This window comes from Nyctibius grandis, chromosome 7 (assembly GCF_013368605.1).
Source record: "Nyctibius grandis isolate bNycGra1 chromosome 7, bNycGra1.pri, whole genome shotgun sequence".
Lineage (NCBI taxonomy): Eukaryota > Metazoa > Chordata > Aves > Nyctibiiformes > Nyctibiidae > Nyctibius > Nyctibius grandis.
The window spans coordinates 49,269,216-49,291,158 of record NC_090664.1 but is presented as its reverse complement, the minus strand read 5'-3'; the positions used below and the strand labels follow the sequence as shown (position 1 = coordinate 49,291,158).

General features: G+C 39.9%; 1 protein-coding gene across 1 annotated transcript in view; it reads right to left on the bottom strand.

Moving 5' to 3' along the window:
* PTPRN2 (protein tyrosine phosphatase receptor type N2) overlaps nucleotides 1-21,943 on the bottom strand; it is a 698,861-nt gene that overhangs the window by 244,410 nt on the left and 432,508 nt on the right. Inside the window, exon 13 of the mRNA XM_068404529.1 lies at nucleotides 1,135-1,199. Coding sequence (XP_068260630.1) covers nucleotides 1,135-1,199 — 65 coding nt within the window. The remainder of the gene's footprint in view (nucleotides 1-1,134; nucleotides 1,200-21,943) is intronic.

Sequence of the window (21,943 nt, the reverse complement as noted above, 5' to 3'; positions counted from 1 at the left end):
CAGGGCTTGTGGATAGCACAAATGCAAGCTTCACTCTGGCTTGAAGTCAGGACACAGTCTGAGGTGCACAGCCCCGCTCCAGGATACACTTCCCAGCGCTTGAGGTTATGCACCTTTGAGAACCTCAACTAGTTAAACCAGCTCCAGTTAAAGAGAGATGCTGGCTTTCATTTTCTGATTATTTCACCTATGTTTGTTTCCAAGTTCGAATTCTTACAGCTTTGACCCTGAGCATCTCAGCAGGTCTCAGTGTTGGTACCTCTTCAGGACCAAATCTTTTAATAATGTGAGCAAAGTTATACAAAGAACCTCAGAAATCCTGGCAAGGTAACTTCTTAGACATGAACTGACAAAAATTAGAAATATAAAAAAAGAAAATCAGTAAAAAAAGCAAAAAAAAGTAAATCCCTTCAGTATATGGCAAGTTAGTAATTCATTATTCTTAATACTGAGAATAATGTGATCACAAGAAAAAGGCATTTGTCTAGCCCTGAGAGCATTTATCACTAGCAAAATTACTTAAATGAAAAGGAAATAAAAGATAACTGTGTACACAAAATTAGCACGAGAATTAGCAATCAGCTGTAGTTCATACAAGATTCTTAACAGATAGCATCATCTTTATTAATAAATGATGAACTGCTTAGTGGAGTTTCTGCTTAGTGATATCACCATCATAACAGACACATGTTTTATTTATGTTTCAAGCTACATCCAAAATAAGAAAGTCATTCACTGTCAGATTCTCTCTAACATCTGACGACTCTTTACCCCAAATTTAAACTTTCATTGATCTAGATGAGATAGCACTCCATCAAAATCAAGGGGAATAATACGATGACTTCAGGTGCTGTGCTCATCTTTGGGGATTTTGTTCCTGTGATACAACAAAGCAAAAAACTGCATTTCTTAAAGCCAGCTGCACTATTCTCATAAGGATGGTATTTTCTTCTCTGTGGGATACAGTGCTATTTGTGCAGCAGATTGTATTTTGACAGATGCAACTGTATCATTAAAAGGCCCTTAACACCATCAGACTGGTAGCTCACAATCATTCATGAGCTCCAGGATTTCTTAAAAAACCTCAACAATTAAAATGTTTTTGAGAGTGTAAAATGCCCCCAAGCCACTTACCTCCCCCACACCAGTCTGCAGAATTTTCAGTCCAGTTGTTTTTTCAATCTTCTCTTTGTTTGTGGCTGTAAGGAAAATTAAGATTGAAAGAGTTACGGGAAAGCTGGAATATGCATGATTTTACAGGGTTTACAATATAACCAACCTTCTTCCCTCCATCAATAAATTCATGACAGTTCCTACCTATGCCATCTATGGAATATCTTTCCCCGATAGCAACTCTGCTAGTCAGTTTTTTGAATGTGTAGGTATGCTGTTAATTGTTCATTATTATGTGAAAAAGAAAGTCAAACTAATTCCAGTTCCCTTGTATACACAGCATCACACACATTTGACACATATACACAATATGTTTGGAAAGTTCCCTTTGGTAGAATCTTCCCACTGTCTTCCTTGCAGTGAAGAGCAGAGCAGCACTTTACCATTACAACATCACTGTCTCTGTGTAGGACATTTCACAACAAACACAGACTCTTACCTAGCAAGTAAGATAAATAGTTTATTTATGCAATGCACAACGTTTTGGTTTTTAAAATTTAGGGTTTTTTTCCTATTTATCAGCTTCTATATCATTAAAAACATTCAAAACAAAAATAAAGTAATCCAGCACAAAACAGCTAAATGTAAAGTAGAAGCAGTGATCACTAAGACTACATCTATGCTTGCAACCCAAACATGCCCAGGGCATGAACCTGAGCACTGTCTTACCGTTGCCCATATTTTAAATCATTACTATGGTCTTCACATGATTTTGGCCTTTGCCCACTAGTATTCTCACAAAACAATCCCCAACGACAGTTCTGAGGACAGCACAACGATGAAATTATTCCCAGCTGGGGGTATGGGTAAGGTCATCCTGCTTTGGATGGGAAGACTTTAACCTTCTAGATGCAAACTGTACCAGTTGGACTCATGGCCAAAAAAACAGGCGCTTGGTTTGATTTATTTACGAGTAGGAATGAAGCCTTGCAGCCTTATTAAACTCTCCTCCCTTCAGCCGTCTAGTCATTGACTACCTAATCCAAGTGAGTCATCTAGGTTCTCTCTGCAGTCAATGGAAATGGATGGACATTTAAGACAGTGAGTCATCCCACATATCTTACACACATCTCCAGGGCACCTATCTTTTTCCTTTGATTATGGAGACAATTTGGATAGACTCAGCTTCTCAGTTTAAGTTGCCTAGAGGAAACATTCCTACCAGAAAGGACAAGAAGTGTGATAGAACATATTGTACACAGTAAATTTACATAAAAATACTGAAAGGAATTAATGTATTTCTCTTTCATTTGTGAAAAAAGCTCTTTGATTGTTGCTGTTTGAGACATTCTAAACAGTTCAGATTGCAGCAGACAATTCTTAGAAGCAGTATTATTGTGAACTGATACTTTATTTAGTTTGTCCAAAGTGCAACACAAATGACTTACATTTATTTCAGATGTGAGTCGTATCATTAGGGCTTAGTCTCACGTCATATATCCAAATGTGGAAAGATTTTGCTAAGACTTTGTATGTGCAAAGACTCAAGAAGTAAAAACTCAAGTAATTCTAATACAGATAAACTTTTCTGTGTTCAGCAAGGGATGAATATTGCCTGTGATTTAAATGGAGAGGAAAGCTCTGTCCATCTTTTAGACTCACACAGCTTTATCTTTTCTTCTTTTTAATATGCTACTGATTAAGCAGATAGGAACATGAAGTCCCAGGCTAAGAAAGCTTAAATGAATGTTTTGCTGGATGACAGCCTAAAAACTGCATACAATACTCACATAATACTTATGCCATGCTTTACACATTCACTAACCTATTTATTCCACCAAGAGTCACAGGGAGCACATGAGAAGGAGAGTTGCCTGGACCATGTAATTTGAGGCTACGTTTTCACTGTTTTGTATATATTGCGTAGCATGATTCTTTTTTTCCAAAATATAAGTAAATTGTTGCCAACAAGCTCGATCTTCAGCCTTGAGATGGACTCTGGAGTATGTTGCTTCACTGATGGCTGATGACCTGCCATGTCACGTAACAACATTCTCCCTTTTGGATGCGCCATTTAGTTGCAAAGGTGTGCCGTGCTACCACACTGATCGCCTGACACCCAGCATATACATTAAAGGCAGATTTCTACTAAATACAAAAATTTAGAAGATTTATAAAACCAGAAAGCTCCACAGCCTCCTTCAAAGAAACTGAATGGTCCAACAAAGGATTCTTTGGTAGCTTATGATAAAAAAACCTGCACAGCAGAGTGGCTGCAAAATAAATGGGTATAAGAAAACAACAAGGCTTAAATCCCAGTGTGTAATTTCCTACCACATGAACAGTTAATAGAAAATATTGGGTCTGCTGAATCGCTGAATTTTATAATTACTATAACATATTTGACCTCCTTTTTATGGGTTTCCTGCAGACTTTAATTATTGAAGCTTTGATATCAAAAAACAAAAAAAGTTAATACTTAACACCCTCCTTTCCCCCCTTGATATTGGCTAAAACACAAAGGACAGCTCTGACAGCCATGCTAACATAAACCCTGCCAAAATTAGGAGGCATGAAGCCACGATGTGTTATTAATTAAATCATAACCTGAAAATGGTCAAGCTCAGGCACTGTCAGATTGCGGAGAGACACAGCAGACAGTTTCCAGCATGTTCACTCCAGGCTTGTACAGAAGCATATTTTAGCTAACCTTGAACTACAAAAGCAGTTCAGGAAGGTCAAGAAATTCTGTCAAAAACAGTGGTGCTGAAACTGAAGCACCAACCATGTATCAAGTAGCTGCTTAAAGCTGCTGAACAGTGAATATAACTATTTAACTTTTTCTATGCATAACTATAATTGAGAATATGAGACAACAAAACATAGTTGTTAGCCTATAGATAGATGAGGAAGAAGTGGTGGGAAAATAAATTCAGATATTGAGAACAAGCTACTAATCCTTTGAAAACTGGCCTAAATTTTTTAAAAGCATTTTAGTGTACTACCTGCTAGCTTTTATTCCAAAACAAATATACAGCAGATGATGTTTCTGTTGTAAATTTTATGAACTGGAAATGATAATTCTGGGTAACGTGGTATATTGCACATTCAATCAAAGTTGATTTTTTATAGCCACAGTTTCAAGTCCTGAAATACTAATGGAGAACTGACAAACTCATCAGCAAAGAGGCATAATAAAAACAGCTATTCAAAAAAAAGCAAAAAAAACCGCACCACCCAACCCAGCTAGCAACATATAAATCCCTTTTTTAATCTTCCACTGAAACAAAAAGGGCTTCCAAACACACAAAAAAAGGAGGTCTTTAAATTAAATTCACTAGATGAAGGATATGCAAATTACCTGAAGAAGCGGAGCCCTATAATGTTCTCAAAATTCTGCAATAGCCTATTTAATTAGTATTTTAATTTATCAGAATAATTCTTCGCACTTGACAATTTATGCAGTATTCCATATAATTAAGCACGTAGCTACAGTGGAATAATTTTCCCTACTCTCTGTATACCAGTTATTTTAACCTGAAAGAATCTGTGGAAGTCTCTTCTGTGATCTAAATTACAACGGGGACAACTTAATGGCTTTGCTCTATTAGAGAGCACGATGAGGGTGTTACTGAGTGTTTAAGGGTAGAGATTGTCACTGCTCATAGTCTTCACCAACCTGAGGGAGGTCTGATGTGTTTTCTGAGGGCTAACGCTTATTTCCTTTAGCGAAGTTATCTGTCAGCGGCACAGTCAGGAATTTGAGTGTCTAGTTGTGTAGTTGGCAGGTTTAACCGTAGAGTCAATCGGTTACTAGGAGAAGCAAGTTACACAGGTCTCTGAGCAGACCTCCCGCCTCATTATAGCACTTCTGCAAGAAGGAAGCCCTGAAAAATGAGTGGTTTGCAAAGGTTTGCTATAAAGCAGGTTGCCAAGCACAACTGTACCCTCCGGCTTACTCGTGGGAGTGCACACTGGCACAAGTGGGACGAGGGAAGGGTTTCTGCAGGAGGCTTCTTCGGTCTATCTCCCATGCTGCTGCAGGATTTACTTGCTCTGGGGAAGAAACCATCCTTAAATATGAAAAGTATTTGTGGGAAGATAGGGTTCCCTTGTCACTCACAAGGGAACCCTATTTTTCTGCTGTGAATCTGACTTTGAGGGTGTGCGGTATTTAATTAAATGTAGGGAAAAAAAAGTACTTACAGACATATGATTCCCCTGACCTCTATTACATGCCCATTTTAGAATGAGCCAATTCATGCCCTAGACTCACTAACAATATTGACTGGACCTCCAGTCAATAAAGTGACGGAAGGCAACTAATTCAGATTTACTGTAGGCTGCCAGATGAATTCTACGACAACCATCCCCTTCCCATCAACTTTTTGCAAAGCTCCTTTTGTAGAGCCACATTCAGAAGAATTTCATTTATTTTCCCCTCTTTGAGGAAAGGAAAGGGAAAAGGAGGAAAGGAAATCCAGAGAGATGGTAAGTGTTTACTACAGCTTTTAACTTTTTAACAAGTTTCCCAAATCTAAGACAAGTAGAAGTTGCATTTATTTACATCAAGTTAGTCTTTGCTTCCTCCTCCCCTGCAAAGAACCCCACTGATTATATGGAAAACTTCTTCATAGGGTGGACCCAAAAGGCTGCCTTTGTGTTTGGCAGACCAAGGCACTGTGACATGCGTATACACAGCAGATACCAAAACATATGTCCCTTGCAATTAAATGAAAATGGATTCCCATAACATTTCTGCCTTCTCCCTGTTGAGAAGAACACACTCTCAGAATACATTTGTGTCCTAGTTTGGCCTAAACCAGGCCAATTTTCCTTTCAGTGATTTTTACTTTCAGCTAAGTCTCTTCTAAGTAACTGCACTTTCTGAAACTAACTGCATGTTTTGCAGACAGTGTCTGCTTCCAGGGCTGATAACGCTCGAAGTTTGTAGTTATCGCTGAGGCACCAGTAGGGATATTATGCAGAAAGGCTCTTGCTGTACTTATTCTTAGAGAAACCAAGGTCACTGCTAAATTCCTCACTGCTAACGAATGAAGAGCAGAAGGGGGGTTGCACCTGCAGGGAGGAACGGACAGCGCAGGTGACCCAAAATTGACCAACGAAGCATTCTCAGTATAAAGTGGGGGGATCACGAGGGTCTCGCTCTCTTTCCTCTATGGCCGGTGTCCGAAGAGGACTCCGTCTGTTTTCCTGCTGCCCCCGATCCCGATCCGTGCATTCCTGAATCCAGCTCTCGACCGTCGCTAGGCCCAGCCTGGGCCTTCCCGGAGCCTGCCCTGCAGTGCCGGGGGTGACGTGGCTGACCTCGGGGGAGCTCGATCTTGGTTTTGTATATATATTTTTATATATTTGTATATATTTGATTATTTCTATTATTATTATTATACTCTTTTTCATTATTTTAGTTTATTAAAACTGTTTTAACTTTCCAACCCATAAGTCTCTCTCCCTTTTCCCTTTCCCTTTGCGGGGGGGGGAGGGTTAACAGAGAGCATCTGCCACAGGTTTAATAGCCGGCCCAGCTTTGAACCGTGACAATTTGCCTTTGCACAGTTGATGAACCTGATGCACATCCTGAAACTGCTGAGGCACTCACATGACTAAATGAGAACGGGACAGAGGAAAACCACACTGTTGGTTCAGCAATCTCTAAGTCTTTTCCCTTTAGAAAAACCTGATGCTACATAGGTTTTCCCACCTCATTCACTTTCCTTTGTCGGAAGTAATTAAAAAGTACTTTAATGAACTTTGAATTAGACATTTAGGTACCACCATGTTCAGAAGAACAGACTTTCTGGAATACAAGATAAACTCTCCCTGACTTTGGCATATGTCTACAGAGTGGTGTGTGAAGACCCTGTGCTAGGCTCCCCACAGCCCTGGGCACTCCTGCCAGGAGCTACAGCCTGTGAATCTGTAACTCCTCTCCCTGGGCAGGAGTAGCATCAGGCTGCAAGTAAATAAGTCGAAAACACAACATGAGCATTCAAAATGCTCCAGCTTGAAACAATAATGACTAACTCAGTGGCCAGATACAAGGAGAAGAAGGATCCCTTTACTAAATTTTACAATTCATTTAGTGAGGGACAAGTACACAGGCTGCGGGCAAAAGGTATTTTGTCTTCCAGTCTTTACTGGGTGATGGTGTGAGATTGTTGCTTCATGTGTAATTTCTAGTTAACTGACAGCCATGTCTGGAATGAAAATGGTTCCAGAAAAGTCAAAGCTGCATAGCTGTACTAGCGACAGCCTGCTAAATATTATGTCATATTCAATTTTCAAGTAATTTTTCAAATGATTTTAATTAGATATTGTTTCAATCTCACGTGCATTAATTTAATTTCTGATATCAACATTCCAGCTTTCAATCTGTTCAGATGCAGTACCTTGCTGCCTGGAGTAATTTAAAATATCATTTGCATCTCCCGTAGTTTTGGGGGCACACATCCTTCACAACCTACTCTAGCCAATAAAACCAGCAGACAGAAATTCAGGCCATGCTCATCACTCCCAGTACACCTTTGCATTCTCACAGGTTTTGGTACAAGAGAGACAAATCTCCATGCACACAAACAAGGAATTTTTCATCTCTGTTTGTCTTTAATTCTGTCCCAAAAATACACACAAAATCCATTTGTCAGGCAAATAGCAGCACTGCACCTTGCATAAGAGAAAAATTGGCCCACACTTGAGTAGCTGGCAAGAGCTGTATATTTTTGAAAACTCATTCACTAGAACAACATCACTTTTCCCTGTCTAAACTATCTACATGTCTATCTCATGTCCCTAATGTCCCATGGTCAGATAATATTAAAGGATTGAGCAGCAAAGACCTGATACATCAAGACCTCACACAGCTGTCTGTTTGCATAGATTAGTTATGTATTTTAAACACATTCTTTCTGTCCGACTGCTTGCATGGATTTGTTTTTACTTATTTAATAAATAGCTGCTCCATTGTATGTTTTCACTTAACTGTCCTTTAAAATGACCACATTGCTATTTCATAAAGTGATATTTAAATTGTACTAAAGGAGTTTGGGATATATGACATAATATTTTTTTTATTTCTCTGAAGCTTTTATGTTAATGGTGGAATCCATCTCTACTAACTTTGCTGTCTCAACTAAGAAGTCAGTCAAGTTTGCCTCACCAGTCAAGAGATGTAAATAGGTATCACCAGAGATTGACTTATCCCATCCTGAGATTTATTCATCACGTATAAATACAGGTCTCAAAAGGTCTGTTGGGTCAACAAATCCAATTTTTTTTTTTCCACAGGCAAACGCTTGTAAGAAACATACATACACAAGCTCCAAAATACTTCAGCAGTAAAACAGTCCTACAGACAATGCCATGGCTACAGAGAGGAATTTGCAAGGTGTGGTGTCAATGTGATGGTTCTGTTCTTGAAGTATGAGCAAAACCAGTTTATATGAATTAGAACTGTAGAAATGAAAAACCTTTATCTATTCTAAATGCCTTCTTGCAGAGTTTGAGGAACCCATTATAAAAATACTCTCCTAAACAATATAAGGAAGTCAATGTCCATCAGCAGAGGAGTTTTGAGTACCAATAACAAAAATAACCATGCTTTGGCTACATATGTTTTACAAATACAGAATATATTTCACTGAATTTTTTACAGTGACAATTTTTAATACTATTGACCATTTTAACAGTGACAATTCAATGTTGCACATTATTCGATGGATTGCAGCGCATGTACGTGTAAAAATTTGCTTGCATGCTTAAAACACTTATCCATTATTTATAGCTAAAGGTGTACCAACTCAGCCAGTGTTAGCAGAAAATGAAAAAAGAAGTGTCATTCCACTTCTCACATCAAAATTTGCTCACATAAATATTATTTGTCAAGTTTCAGCTCTGTATGGAGAATTCAGTTAAAACAACCTCCAGTATGTTGAGCTGAAGCTAGAGCAGAATACTTTCAAGCAGACCAAAGTGTCATGACAACCCGTGCAAGTGCAAACAATTTTTCTCAGCAAGCTTCTTTCTGGCCTGATTGCTAACATCTAGATCAACTTTTAATTGTACTTTTTAAAGTCCCAGTAAGCTTAACAGTAAAGTTCACCGTCATATGTTCAATCTCAACATTTACAAATTAGAAGACAAGATTTGTAGTCCCAGGGGATGGGCAGGTAAGAACCATCTGGATCTCTCTCAGCCCTTCTTAGTGCAAGGAAGTCTGCCTCCTCACCTTCACAACACTGTGGAAAGTAACACTTCTTAAAATGAGATTAAGGCCATGGATTCTTTTCTTTTCTTTCCTTTCCTTTTAAATAGACAGATTTTTGGAACAGCATTATGAAAAAACAGTTTTGCTGCCTTCTTTTATTTATAGTCAAGAATGCAACAGATTAATTTTCTTGTGATGAAAATACTAACAAAAAATCAGAGACAATAGAAGTTACTCAGCTTTTCAAGGGTAGCTACATATTCTAGAGTTTTGTATCTGCTTTTTTTTCTATTTGAATATTCTCTCCTTCTGTATACTTCATTTCAATGCCTCAGGATATCCACTGCATTTCCTTTTTGTGTTTTGTTATTTTTAAATAAGAACTGGCTGCCCTCTTTAAAAACATAAAATTTTGTGTAAGATCCATTCCCTGTCCTTTTAACATTTAGAAAATGTAGAAAAATTACATGCTTCTATGGCCATCTCCATCTAATGAAATCCGTGTTCGGTCGGGGGGCTATGATCTAGTGGCAATTACAGAGACTTGGTGGGACGCCTCGCATGACTGGAATGTGGTCATGGATGGCTATGTCTTGTTCAGGAAAGACAGGCCACTAAGGAGAGGTGGTGGAGTTGCTCTTTATGTGAGTGAGCAGCTAGAATGTATTGAGTTCTGTCCAGGGGCGGATCAGGAGCGAGTTGAGAGTTTGTGGGTGCAAATTAAGGGGCAGGCTGGCAGGGGTGATACTGTTGTGGGTGTCTATTACAGGCCACCGGATCAGGATGAGGAGGGTGATGAGGCCTTCTACAGGCAGCTGAGAGCAGTCTCGCAATTACAGGGCCTGGCTGTCATGGGGGATTTCAACTACCCTGATATTTGCTGGGAGGCCTACTCAGCCAGCCATCCTCAGTCCAGGAGGTTCCTCCAGTGCATTGATGATAACTTTCTGATGCAAATGGTGGATGAGCCAACTAGGAGAGGAGCGCTGCTGGATCTGATCCTCACTAACAAGGAGGGTCTGGTTGAAGAGGTGAAGGTTGAGGGCAGCCTTGGTTGTAGTGACCATGAGATGGTAGAGTTCAGGATCTCATGTGGCAGGAACAGAATAGCTAGCAGAATCACAACCCTGGACTTCAGGAGGGCCAACTTTGGCCTTTTCAAGCAATTGCTAGGGGAAATCCCATGGGACAGGGTACTAAAAGGTAAGGGGGCCCAAGATAGTTGGTTAGCATTCAAGGACTGCTTCTTCCGAGCTCAAGATCAGAGCATCCCAACAGGTAGGAAGTCAAGGAAGGGTATCAGGAGACCTGCATGGTTAAACAGGGAACTGCTGGGCAAACTCAAGTGGAAGAAGAGGGTGTACAGATCATGGAAGGAGGGGCTGGCCACTTGGGAGGAATAGGAGTCTGTTGTCAGAGGATATAGGGAGGCAACTAGGAAAGCTAAGGCCTCCTTGGAATTAAACCTTGCAAGAGAGGTCAAGGACAACAGAAAGGGCTTCTTCAAATCCATTGCAGGTAAAGCCAACACTAGAGGCAATGTAGGCCCACTGATGAATGAGGTGGGGGCCCTGGAGACAGAGGATAAAAAGAAGGCGGAGTTACTGAATGCCTTCTTTGCCTCTGTCTATACTGTTGGAGGCTGTCCTGAGGAGCCCCGGACCCCTGAGGCCCCAGAAGAAGTCAGGATAGAGGAGGAATCTGTCTTGGTTGATGAGGGCTGGGTCAGGGACCAATTAAGCAACCTGGACGTCCATAAATCCATGGGTCCTGATGGGATGCACCCGCGGGTGCTGAGGGAGCTGGCGGAAGTCATTGCTAGGCCACTCTCCATCATCTTTGCTAAGTTGTGGGCAATGGGAGAGGTGCCTGAGGACTGGAAGAAAGCGAATGTCACTCCAGTCTTCAAAAAGGGCAAGAAGGAAGACCCGGGTAACTATAGACCGGTCAGCCTCACCTCTATCCCCGGAAAGGTGATGGAACAACTTGTCCTTGGTGCTGTCTCTAGGCACATCAAGGACAGGGGGATCATTAGGGGCACTCAGCATGGTTTCACCAAGGGGAAGTCATGCTCAACCAACTTGATAGCCTTTTATGAGGATGTTACCCGGTGGATAGATGATGGTAAAGCTGTGGATGTGGTCTATCTCGATTTCAGTAAAGCGTTTGACACGGTCTCCCACAGCATCCTCGCAGCTAAACTGGGGAAGTGTGGTCTGGATGATCGGGTAGTGAGGTGGATTGTGAACTGGCTGAAGGAAAGAAGCCAGAGAGTGGTGGTCAATGGGACAGAGTCCAGTTGGAGGTCTGTGTCTAGCGGAGTCCCGCAAGGGTCGGTACTGGGACCGGTTCCATTCAATATATTCATTAATGACTTGGATGAGGGATTAGAGTGCGCTGTCAGCAAGTTCGCTGATGACACAAAACTGGGAGGAGTGGCTGACACAACAGAAGGCTGCGCAGCCATTCAGAGAGACCTGGACAGGCTGGAGAGTTGGGCGGGGAGAAACTTAATGAAATATAACAAGGGCAAGTGTAGAGTCCTGCATCTGGGCAAGAACAACCCCATGTACCAGTACAAGTTGGGGACAGACCTGTTGGAGAGCAGCGTAGGGGAAAGGGACCTGGGGGTCCTAGTGGACAGCAGGATGACTATGAGCCAGCAGTGTGCCCTTGTGGCCAAGAAGGCCAATGGCATCCTGGGGTGTATTAGAAGGGCTGTGATTAGCAGGTCGAGAGAGGTTCTCCTCCCCCTCTACTCTGCCCTGGTGAGGCCACATCTGGAATATTGTGTCCAGTTCTGGGCCCGTCAGTTCAAGAAGGACAGGGAACTGCTAGAGAGAGTCCAGCGCAGAGCCACGAAGATGATTAAGGGAGTGGAACATCTCCCTTATGAGGAGAGGCTGAGGGAGCTGGGTCTCTTTAGCTTGGAGAAGAGGAGACTGAGGGGTGACCTCATTAATGTTTATAAATATGTAAAGGGCAAGTGTCATGAGGATGGAGCCAGGCTCTTCTCAGTGACATCCCTTGACAGGACAAGGGGCAATGGGTGCAAGCTGGAACACAGGAGGTTCCACTTAAATATGAGGAAAAACTTCTTTACGGTGAGGGTGACCGAACACTGGAACAGGCTGCCCAGAGAGGTTGTGGAGTCTCCTTCTCTGGAGACATTCAAAACCCGCCTGGACGCGTTCCTGTGTGATATGGTCTAGGCAATCCTGCCCCGGCAGGGGGATTGGACTAGATGATCTTTCGAGGTCCCTTCCAATCCCTAACATTCTGTGATTCTGTGATTCTGTGATTCTGTGTAATGGGAACAAAAATACTGACCTACCTAGTGTCCAGGAATAGTAGTATCTAAAATACAGTTTTCCCCCTGTACTCACTTTTCTAGCAATATTGACTGGGGTAGTTTATAAGCAGAAAGAACCAGTGAAGTGTTCCAGAAGTTGCTATTTATGGTTGCATGTTTGTAGCAATTAAGGAAACCCAGTTATCTGGAATTTAACTGACCTTGTGTGGTTTCCTTAGAAGAGATGATGTGTTACTGGGGCAAGGGAAAGGAATAGACCATCTCTCCAGAAGCCTACCAGCTACCTTTTCTATAACATCTATTTTTTAACATAATAAACACCAAAGGGCTCAGGAAAAGAGAACCAAGAACAGCCGTTGCTCTTTTAAAGAAGTATTCCACTCCTCCTGAGGGTCCCCCTGGAAAGTACACTGAAACTCTTTGATTATAGAATCATAGAATTGTTTTGGTTGGAAAAGACCTTTAAGATCATCAAGTCCAACCATTAACCTAACACTGCCAAGTCCACCACTAGACCATGTCCCTAAGCACCACATCTACACATCTTTTAAATACCTACAGGGATGGTGACTTAACCGCTTCCCTGGGCAGCCTGTTCCAATCCTAATATCCAATCTAAACCTCCCCTGGCGCAACTTGAAGCCATTTCCTCTTGTCTTATCGCTTGCTACCTGGGAGAAGAGACCAACACCCTCCTTGCTACAACCTTCTTTCAGGTACTTGTAGACAGCAATAAGGTCTCCCCTGAGCCTCCTTTTCTCCAGACTAAACAACCTCAGTTCCCTCAGCCGCTCCTCATAAGACTGGTGCTCTAGACCCTTCACCAGCTTCGTTGCCCTTCGTTGGACTCGTTCCAGCACCTCAAATTCTTTCTTGTAGTGAGGGGCCCAAAACTGAACACAGGATTCAAGGTGTGGCCTCACCAGTGCCGAGTATAGGGGGACGATCACTGCCCCAGTCCTACTGGCCACACTATTTCTGATACAAGCCAGGATGCTGTCACCCTTCTTGGCCACCTGGGCACACTGCTGGCTCATATTCAGCCATCCTTCGACCAACACCCCCAGGTCCTTTTCCATCAGACAGCTTTCCAGCCACTCTTCCCCAAGCCTGTAGCATTGCATGGGGTTGTTGTGACTCAAGTGCAGGACCCAACACTTGGCCTTGTTGAACCTCATACAATTGGCCTCGGCCCATAAATCCAGCCTGTGGTGCTTAGGGATATTGTTTAGTGGTGGACTTGGCAGTGTTAGGTTAATGCTTGGACTTGATGATCTTAAAGGTCCTTTCCAACCAAAATGATTCTATGATTCTATAATGTATTTATAGAAACCTTTTTAATTGTTTTTTCACGGCAGTAGCCAGATCAAGTTCTAGTTGGGCTTCAGCTCTTCTAATTTTCTCCCTGCATTACCTAACAACATCCTTGTAGTCCTCCTGAGTTGCCTGCCCTTTCTTCTAAAGGCCATAAACTCTCCTTTATTTTCCTGTGTTCCAGCTAAAGCTCTCTGTTCAGCCAGGCCGGCTTGTCTTTCGGCACATGGGGACGGCCTGCTCCTGCGCCTTTAAGATTTACTTCTTGAAGAGTGTTCAACCTTCCTGGACTCCTTTGCCCTTCAGGACTGCCTCCCAAGGGGTTCTGTCAACCAGCAACAGGCCATAATATATAATATTTAAATATACACATATTGGCCTCTAATTATTAATCCTCATCTTTGCTATGCTCTACATTTTTAGCATTCTCCTGCTTGCACCACTTTGAGTCTTCTCATATAAGCAGCCTGAAATGCATGAATTATTCTTACTCTTATTTGAAATCTGTCAAAATCTTTGGATGGACACTGCAGTGTGTTTACACTGGTATATGAAAAAGAGGCACTAATTCTCAGCATGCCAAACTGTTGTTATTTTTAATAAATACACATTCAAGAACTGTCATTTTTTTTTCAGTCATTTCCTCAGTTAATAAAACAGTACCCTGTAGGTTCATTTCTTTAATGGTCCAAAACACAACTACAAGCCATGTTATTTGTTATTCATCTGCAACTACACTTAATGTCATCCTCGTGGCACAAATGTAGCAAGACTGAGTTGGGAAAACATTAGCAATATTTCAACTGACTGGCTCACTAAATCATGAATAACACAGCTAATGCACAAGGTCATTCACTAACAAAATCTATTTGCTGTGCCCTCAGAATAAAATGAAAATATTTATTACCAAGGATGTCACTAGTAACAGGAGTCACAATAAAGCTTTCAGGTGAGAGTGAATAGGGACATTGTTAACTTGCCTACCATTTCTCATAATGCTTTTTCATAATTCTGCCTTAATGAAAACTTTGAAGGCTACTTTGCTACCTTTAAAAGAATTTCTTTAACATCAGCAGAAAGTGGAAGATTCAGTGAAGCCTGCTTATAGTTCAGAAATACAGGCCTAATATTTTTTAAAGCAGATAAACTTTAATTATATCATAAAAAAGCATTATGTTTATCCTTGGATGGGTGAAGTGCAAAATAAGGAGGGTAAATGCTTGTCTACAGAGGCAACTGGATCCTAAATGCATTTACAGAATTTGCATGTGCATCTGTGTGTGCAGGTGTGCACATTTGATGGGAATGAGGAGAAGAAGGATTTAACAGGAAAGATTTAAGTGTGTAAAGAATGGCTGCTTTGCAGATCCTGGGGATAGCTTTACAGGGAAAGGTTAAAGTCCCTATTGCCAGCCTCTGAAGACTCTTCAGAGTTTTTCAGTAGCTACCAGAAATTTAAAACCCCAGTGAGTGTTTCCACACGTTTTTTCTCCCCTCCTCAGAGTCATCCTTACTTTAGGCAGCCAGGACTGCTGAAGTAATATTCAAATTATTATTATTATTAATTAATATTACTATTACTATTATTACTATTATTACTACATCACCTACAAATTCTTGTCATGGCCATGATCCTCATGGGTAAGGCACTGTGAAAACACACAACTAAAAGGTGGTTCCTCTGCAAAAGAGCTTATATCTACAAAAAAGTGGAGATAGTAAGTGGCTACAGAGAGAGGAGTAAAGTTAATAAGGAACAGATATTAGGCAAGAAGATAGCAGAATACCAAAGCAACTTCCATCCACACAACCTTCTTTGTTATTTTTTGGCACAGGAATTGATGTGATCAGCTAAGCCTTATGAATCCTTTAAAAGCTGCGGCACTTCTACTGTTTCACTGTTTAGAGGAGCAGAAGATACTTACTGGCAGGGTTTAAAATAAGGAGAAATGGCAGGAAAGGGCACTCTGATCAGCTCTCCCAGAAGTTGCTGGAAGCAAAGGCAAAGCTTTCCTTTTCTGTAATTGGCGTGACGGAGAGGTCTCTCTTTTGTAGTAGGCTTAAACCAGTATTTATTGGCATAAGTTTCTGCTGGGACCATCTCTCTTCTAACAATGTTATGAAAACATTTTTTAGGACATCCCTACAAAGTGTAAAAAAGGCTACCTGGGCTCTCCTGCTCCCTGTGGTTCCAGTTCAATCTGAGTGGATTATAGATCAGATTATAAACCTCTCATTGGGCAAAGTGCCGTTCTGTATCTCAGATCTCTGTGCACTGTGTGGGAGAATTCTACAGTCAGAAAGAAAAGCATTTCTGTCATGCTGGGGTTTTTTTGAAAGAAATCATAAGCAACTGCAGAAATATTAGAACTGAAGAAGACAGATGAATTGACAGAGTGTGAGGCTGTGGACTAATACCGTGTATGAGGAGCTAGCCCTGCCAATAAAAGAGTTTACTGTCCCTCAAAATGCCAGCTATGCACTCTTGTGGGTAGCCTCTTATCCTTTATTAGCAAAATATGCATCATTAGCAAAAAACCCTGCTATTTAAACTATTTGAGTTTATCTGGTAAATTTTGACTGACATAGTTTAGAGAGTGATGACAGGAGCAGTTCCACCAGCAGATACAAGAGAGCAGTAACCTCTGTCAAGGGTACGATAACCTCTTTCATTGGCACTGATGCATTCAAAAGAGGACACCGGCCCACAGCCTTTATGAGACTGTCAGACTCGTATGGATTATGCAATTTAACACATAGAAATCATTACTGCATACAATTTACGATAAATGTAAATGAAATGCCTATCCACTTTATGCATACATGGGCATAGGTCACTGTTAGAGTGCCAGCAATTTCAAGCAATTTCTGCATGCTACTTTTTGCAAAAATTAGCACAATGGCTTCCTTATGGGGTGAAAATCTATAGGAGAGTTAAAAGCTCGGTGAAATGTTTTCTGGCTTCTCTCTGACTGTGCCATTTGGCAGGTAGACTTTCTCCTACCAAGACAGGCTGTAAAGTACACCTAAGGCTGTGCATGAAGCCATCGTTGCAGCATTCTCCCCTCCCTGCCAGCACGGCGACAGCACGGGCTTGTTTCCAGAGCTTTCCCTTGATACAAATACATGGAAACCAGCCTTAAAAGAAATAGTTGCTACCGAAAAAGAAAGATGGCTATTACAAGGGCAGTACAGATAATAACTTTCTCAGGAAAGAATTTTGTGAGAAAGTGGTTTGCATATTTCCTGACCCCCTTGGTTTTGTAGACTGCTGGATCCATGACTGATTTCTAAAGGAGAGGATGCTCTTGTAACAGTATTTTAAAATTCCTTTGTGCATATACATGTATCATATGCCAGAGCCCTTTACTTTATAAATATCTGCAATAACCTACACATTCACATGTAACATGTATGTCTCAATATAGGATACACACATACAGCTTATTCCACCCACTACTCTTCAAAAATGAATACAGAACAGTAGTATAAACATAAATTAAGTATGAAGTATACATCTCCGCCAATCAAGATTAATGTATATTATTATCCCTTGACCTCTTCTTAATGTTCCATTTTACCATGTTTCTAAAATATTTATACCATACAGGGTGTTAAATTATAGCAATTAAGACCATAGTATGGTTTTATTAATATTTCATCAAGAATGTTTCATAATTTGAATTTCCCTGGTGCCTCTCTGTTGCTTTGCTGTATACTGTGGGGATGGAGGGCATTTCTGTCTTGTTCTTCCTCTTTGCAGAACTTTACCAGTATTTTGCATTATTTAGCCATATGCAGTGTTTTGCAGCTACTGATTTTTTACTTGGTGACTGACTCATGTAATAGTTTCAAGTTCTTTATGTCCAGTTCTGGGTCTCCAGCACAACAAAGACATCAGCAAACTGGAGAGAGACCAGAGGAGGGCCACCAAAGGAGTACAAATTCAAGGAGAGGCTGAGACCGATGGGTTTGTTCAGCCTGGGGAAGAGAAATGTAAATGGTGATTTAACTGCTGTCGACTGCTACTTGGGCAGGATTATAAAAAAGGCGGAGCCAGACTTTTCCAGAGACTCATATCAAAAGGGCTCGAGGCAACAGTCACATCACAAATTGCTACAAAGGAAATTCTGATTGGACAGAAGGAAAAAACTTAATGAGTAAGTGATGGTTGAGCATTGGGACGCTCTGAGAGGCTGCAGAATCTTTATTCCTTGAGATTTCCATAATCCAGGTGGAGCAGGGCCTCAAGAAGCCAAATTTCAGATTTGGCACTGCTTTACACAAGTTGCTGTACCAAAAGACCTTCAGAGGTCCCTTACAACTTAAATTTTTCTATGATTATAAAAATATATATATATAAAAGATATTTAAAGGCAGCGATTCTTCACAAGAGACACTATAATTCCATCCTGACATTTCTGAAATACTGATAAACCCTTCCTTGAAATAGGTACTGCATGTTTTTATGAGGAAAGGCTGGTGTCCTCAAGAGTACTATCATCTCTCAGACCTGGGTTCAGCAAAGCATTTTATTTCTGGTTCAGTTTGTTCTTATGCAGCAAAGCACTTTAAGACATGTTCAGCTGATGAATCATGGCCCAAAAGCACTGGAGTGGAGTGAAGAAGAGAAACACAGAAATTTGGGAAAATTCAAAACAAACTAACATTTGGGCTTTATTGCTTAGTTTTTATGGCACACAAATATGCACGGTCATCACAACAGAGCTGAACTCGGTTATGACAGCAAAACTGGAGAGACTGAAAAGATGAAAAAATGGCACACTATGGGAATAATGAAAAAATAAAAGGAAAGTTTTTTTAGAGAAAACAATAATATTAAAACAGGCAAAAAATAAACAGAAGAAAAGGAATAATATGCAAGGTTGTTCAAATACGAAGAAAGGTCTCTTCCTGAAGCAGCATAATGTCACTGCATAAATGGCAGGTGATTAAAGGACACAACTGAGTTTTACTGCTGCCAAAGCACAAGGCAGATAGACACAAAGGTAGAGGAGGTAGAGGGATGGACCTACAAAAACAAAGAGGAATGAGGGTAAAGGAAAAACTACCCAGGACTTCAGATTAGGTTTGGCTACTCCTTATATTTTACCATCTGTATTCCAAAGGTGGTTTCATAATGCAGTTTTAGGCATCTGAAAATTAGGCATTTAGTAAAAGCTTCTTGCCTACTTTCCCTATAGCTGATAGAGAGCGAGAGGCAGTTCCAGGGAGCACTTCGTCCTCTCTCAGAAAGACTTCATTCACGTGTAAATAAAATGTCACCATCCATTTGATGTGCAGTCATGATACGCCAAAAGCAGTTGGGGGTTTGCAGCAAAGGTTCAGGGAACTGATTTGCGTGATATGGAAATAAGTAGATGATCTCATGAGGAAGGGGGATGCCAGATTAATGGGTAAAAAATCAAGATGGAAAGAGGGGGATGTCTCTGCTAACCACAGTCTTAGTCACCCACACTGTAACATGAAGGGCAAAATTCTACAGTGGTGTTTTCCCATAATTCTGAGACTGTAGTTTCAAACTAAAAATTACTTTTGGGCTTTCTCCTAAAAAAAACCCCCAATATTATTTCTCCATCCATATATTTGTGTTATTTTATATAATCTAGAATATAATGTAGTAGTAAGCAATACTGACATAGAGTGATAAGATTGACTTAATCTAGCATAAGAATATGAGAGTTAAAATGATGTAAAATATTTCATTAATTTTAAAACTTCAAGGACAGTTTTTACAAGGCACAGACTATAGCATCTTATTTTTTCTGAATCATTAAATTGCTTTTTTTGTGCTGCAATTATGTTATATTAAAGACTTTGATGAATTGTTTTATTCAGTACTCAGCAGCCTGTTTTCAAAATAATGGGAGTGCTACAGTTTTTATATTTTCATTTGAAAAAACAAGCAGAATTTTGTGTATTGTAAGAATCGATTTTGATTAATTTCTGATAAGGTCTACAAAAAATGCCTCCCACAAAAAAGTTTGCTGAACAGACAAAGTTGACAAATTATCAGGAGGAACAAGTGCCTCCAGGGTTATCCTGAAAGGATTAGGTTGTTGTGGGAATTCATATAAATGGAGGCATCAGCAAAAGAGCACAGCTCTCTATATGACATTGACATCTAGCAGGAACAGTAGATGCTCCTTCAGGTAACATTGTGCCACATAAAAAAAAATGAGCAATTTTGAGCAATTAGTTTCACAAAAGGTTGAATGAGAATCTGAACGTCCTGCTGTCTTGCAAGTGAAGCTATGAAGGAGAAAGGAGGGTTGTATTTCATGTGTACGATGGGTGAGGAGATGAATGCAAGATAATTAACATGTTGCTGCATCTCTTGTTTTTAATAGCCAACTTAATTAGATATTCTGTAATTTTGTATTGGGACAATTCCTTGGGTCAATGCAATTCCTATAAAAACTCATCTATAACGGATAAAAGCACCAGGGTCTTGTAAAATAGAGATATATGTAGGATGTAATTATATGTAAAGTGTATGTGTTTTGTGTGCATGATGCTGGGATATGATTTGCATATATTTGAATATTCATTAGATCTTAAATATCTTGTGAAACAAAATGCAATAAAGGAAGTAATAGAAACAGAGATAACAGGGAGAAGATGCATCTCTTTCATTTCCCTAATTTCACCCTGTATAATGATCTACCCATCTATTTTCTTATTTAAAAATATCAACAAGATGTTTGCTATTATAAATATCATTAAATAATAGACATTAATAATGCATTATAACCTCGCATTCAATTACAATCTTTAAATTAAATCCAAATATATTAATACTTAAATAATAATTAATGTAAAATTACCTTTTAAATATAGCACTCTAATAGATTGTGGAAATTATGTTAGTAGTTAGAATACTTTAAGGACATAAGCCTATCTAAATCGAACTGCAGGCACTGTTGACAATTCATTAAAAGGAATCAAAATATACCACTTATTTGGTAAGTACAACATATAAACATATTTCCATTATCATATCGATCACAGTACTGCATCTACCTCATTCTTTTAAACTACCACATTATTACTTGTGCAATTTTACTATGTACTTAAAATACACTATGCCACATTGTAAAATCATTATTTCAGCAGCAAGTAATGTTAAGAGTTAAAGGAAAATAGCATTTTTATAAAGCCTAATACATCTGAAGGGAAAAGCACTGAGAGTATCTAAATATGTTTTCCATGCACAGTTTGAACTCCAGTCGTTCAAAGTGAAGTGTCGCCTTTGGTGTGGAACATGAAGTGCTTGGGATAGAAGAGCAGAGCAGCATCAAAGGAGGACCAACCATCTGATGCCACAAAATGCATGTATTGATTTCATATTTTGAAAGGCTTCTTTACCTTGAATATTTAGCAGATCCAATGAAAGTTTGAGCTGACCTCAATGAGTTTAAATCCTGCTTTAACAAAAATGTAATATTTGAGAAGGACATACAAGTTAGTCTATCATTATGCTTGTTATCAGCAAACAGGGCAGTAATTCAGAGACAGATATATGGCACATCGGGCTTTTGGACCAGAGAGATTATAAAAACTACAAATATTACTTGTATTTACAATCCTCAGTAGACTATGAAATAAATAAACTACTTTGAAATATCTTTTATAGAGTAGGCAGAGGTTGCTTTTTTAACATCACTTAAGTTAAAGTACTTAAATAACCTATTTTTTTCTACTAGTTAATATTACACAACATGTTTGCAGCCTTAGACAGGCCACAAAGCAATTAAATTGATTATTGGATTTAACTTTGGCATTAGGTCTTTTTTCACACTTGCAGCTTTTAATTTTATTCATCTTTTATTTTAATTATTAATTAATATTGACTTTCAAAAGGAACATGTTCATTATTTTACTTGTAGTAAAATCAAGCGTTTCTTGTCGTACTGAAGAAGCTGATCTCATTTTAAAACTAGGTGCTAGATAATAAG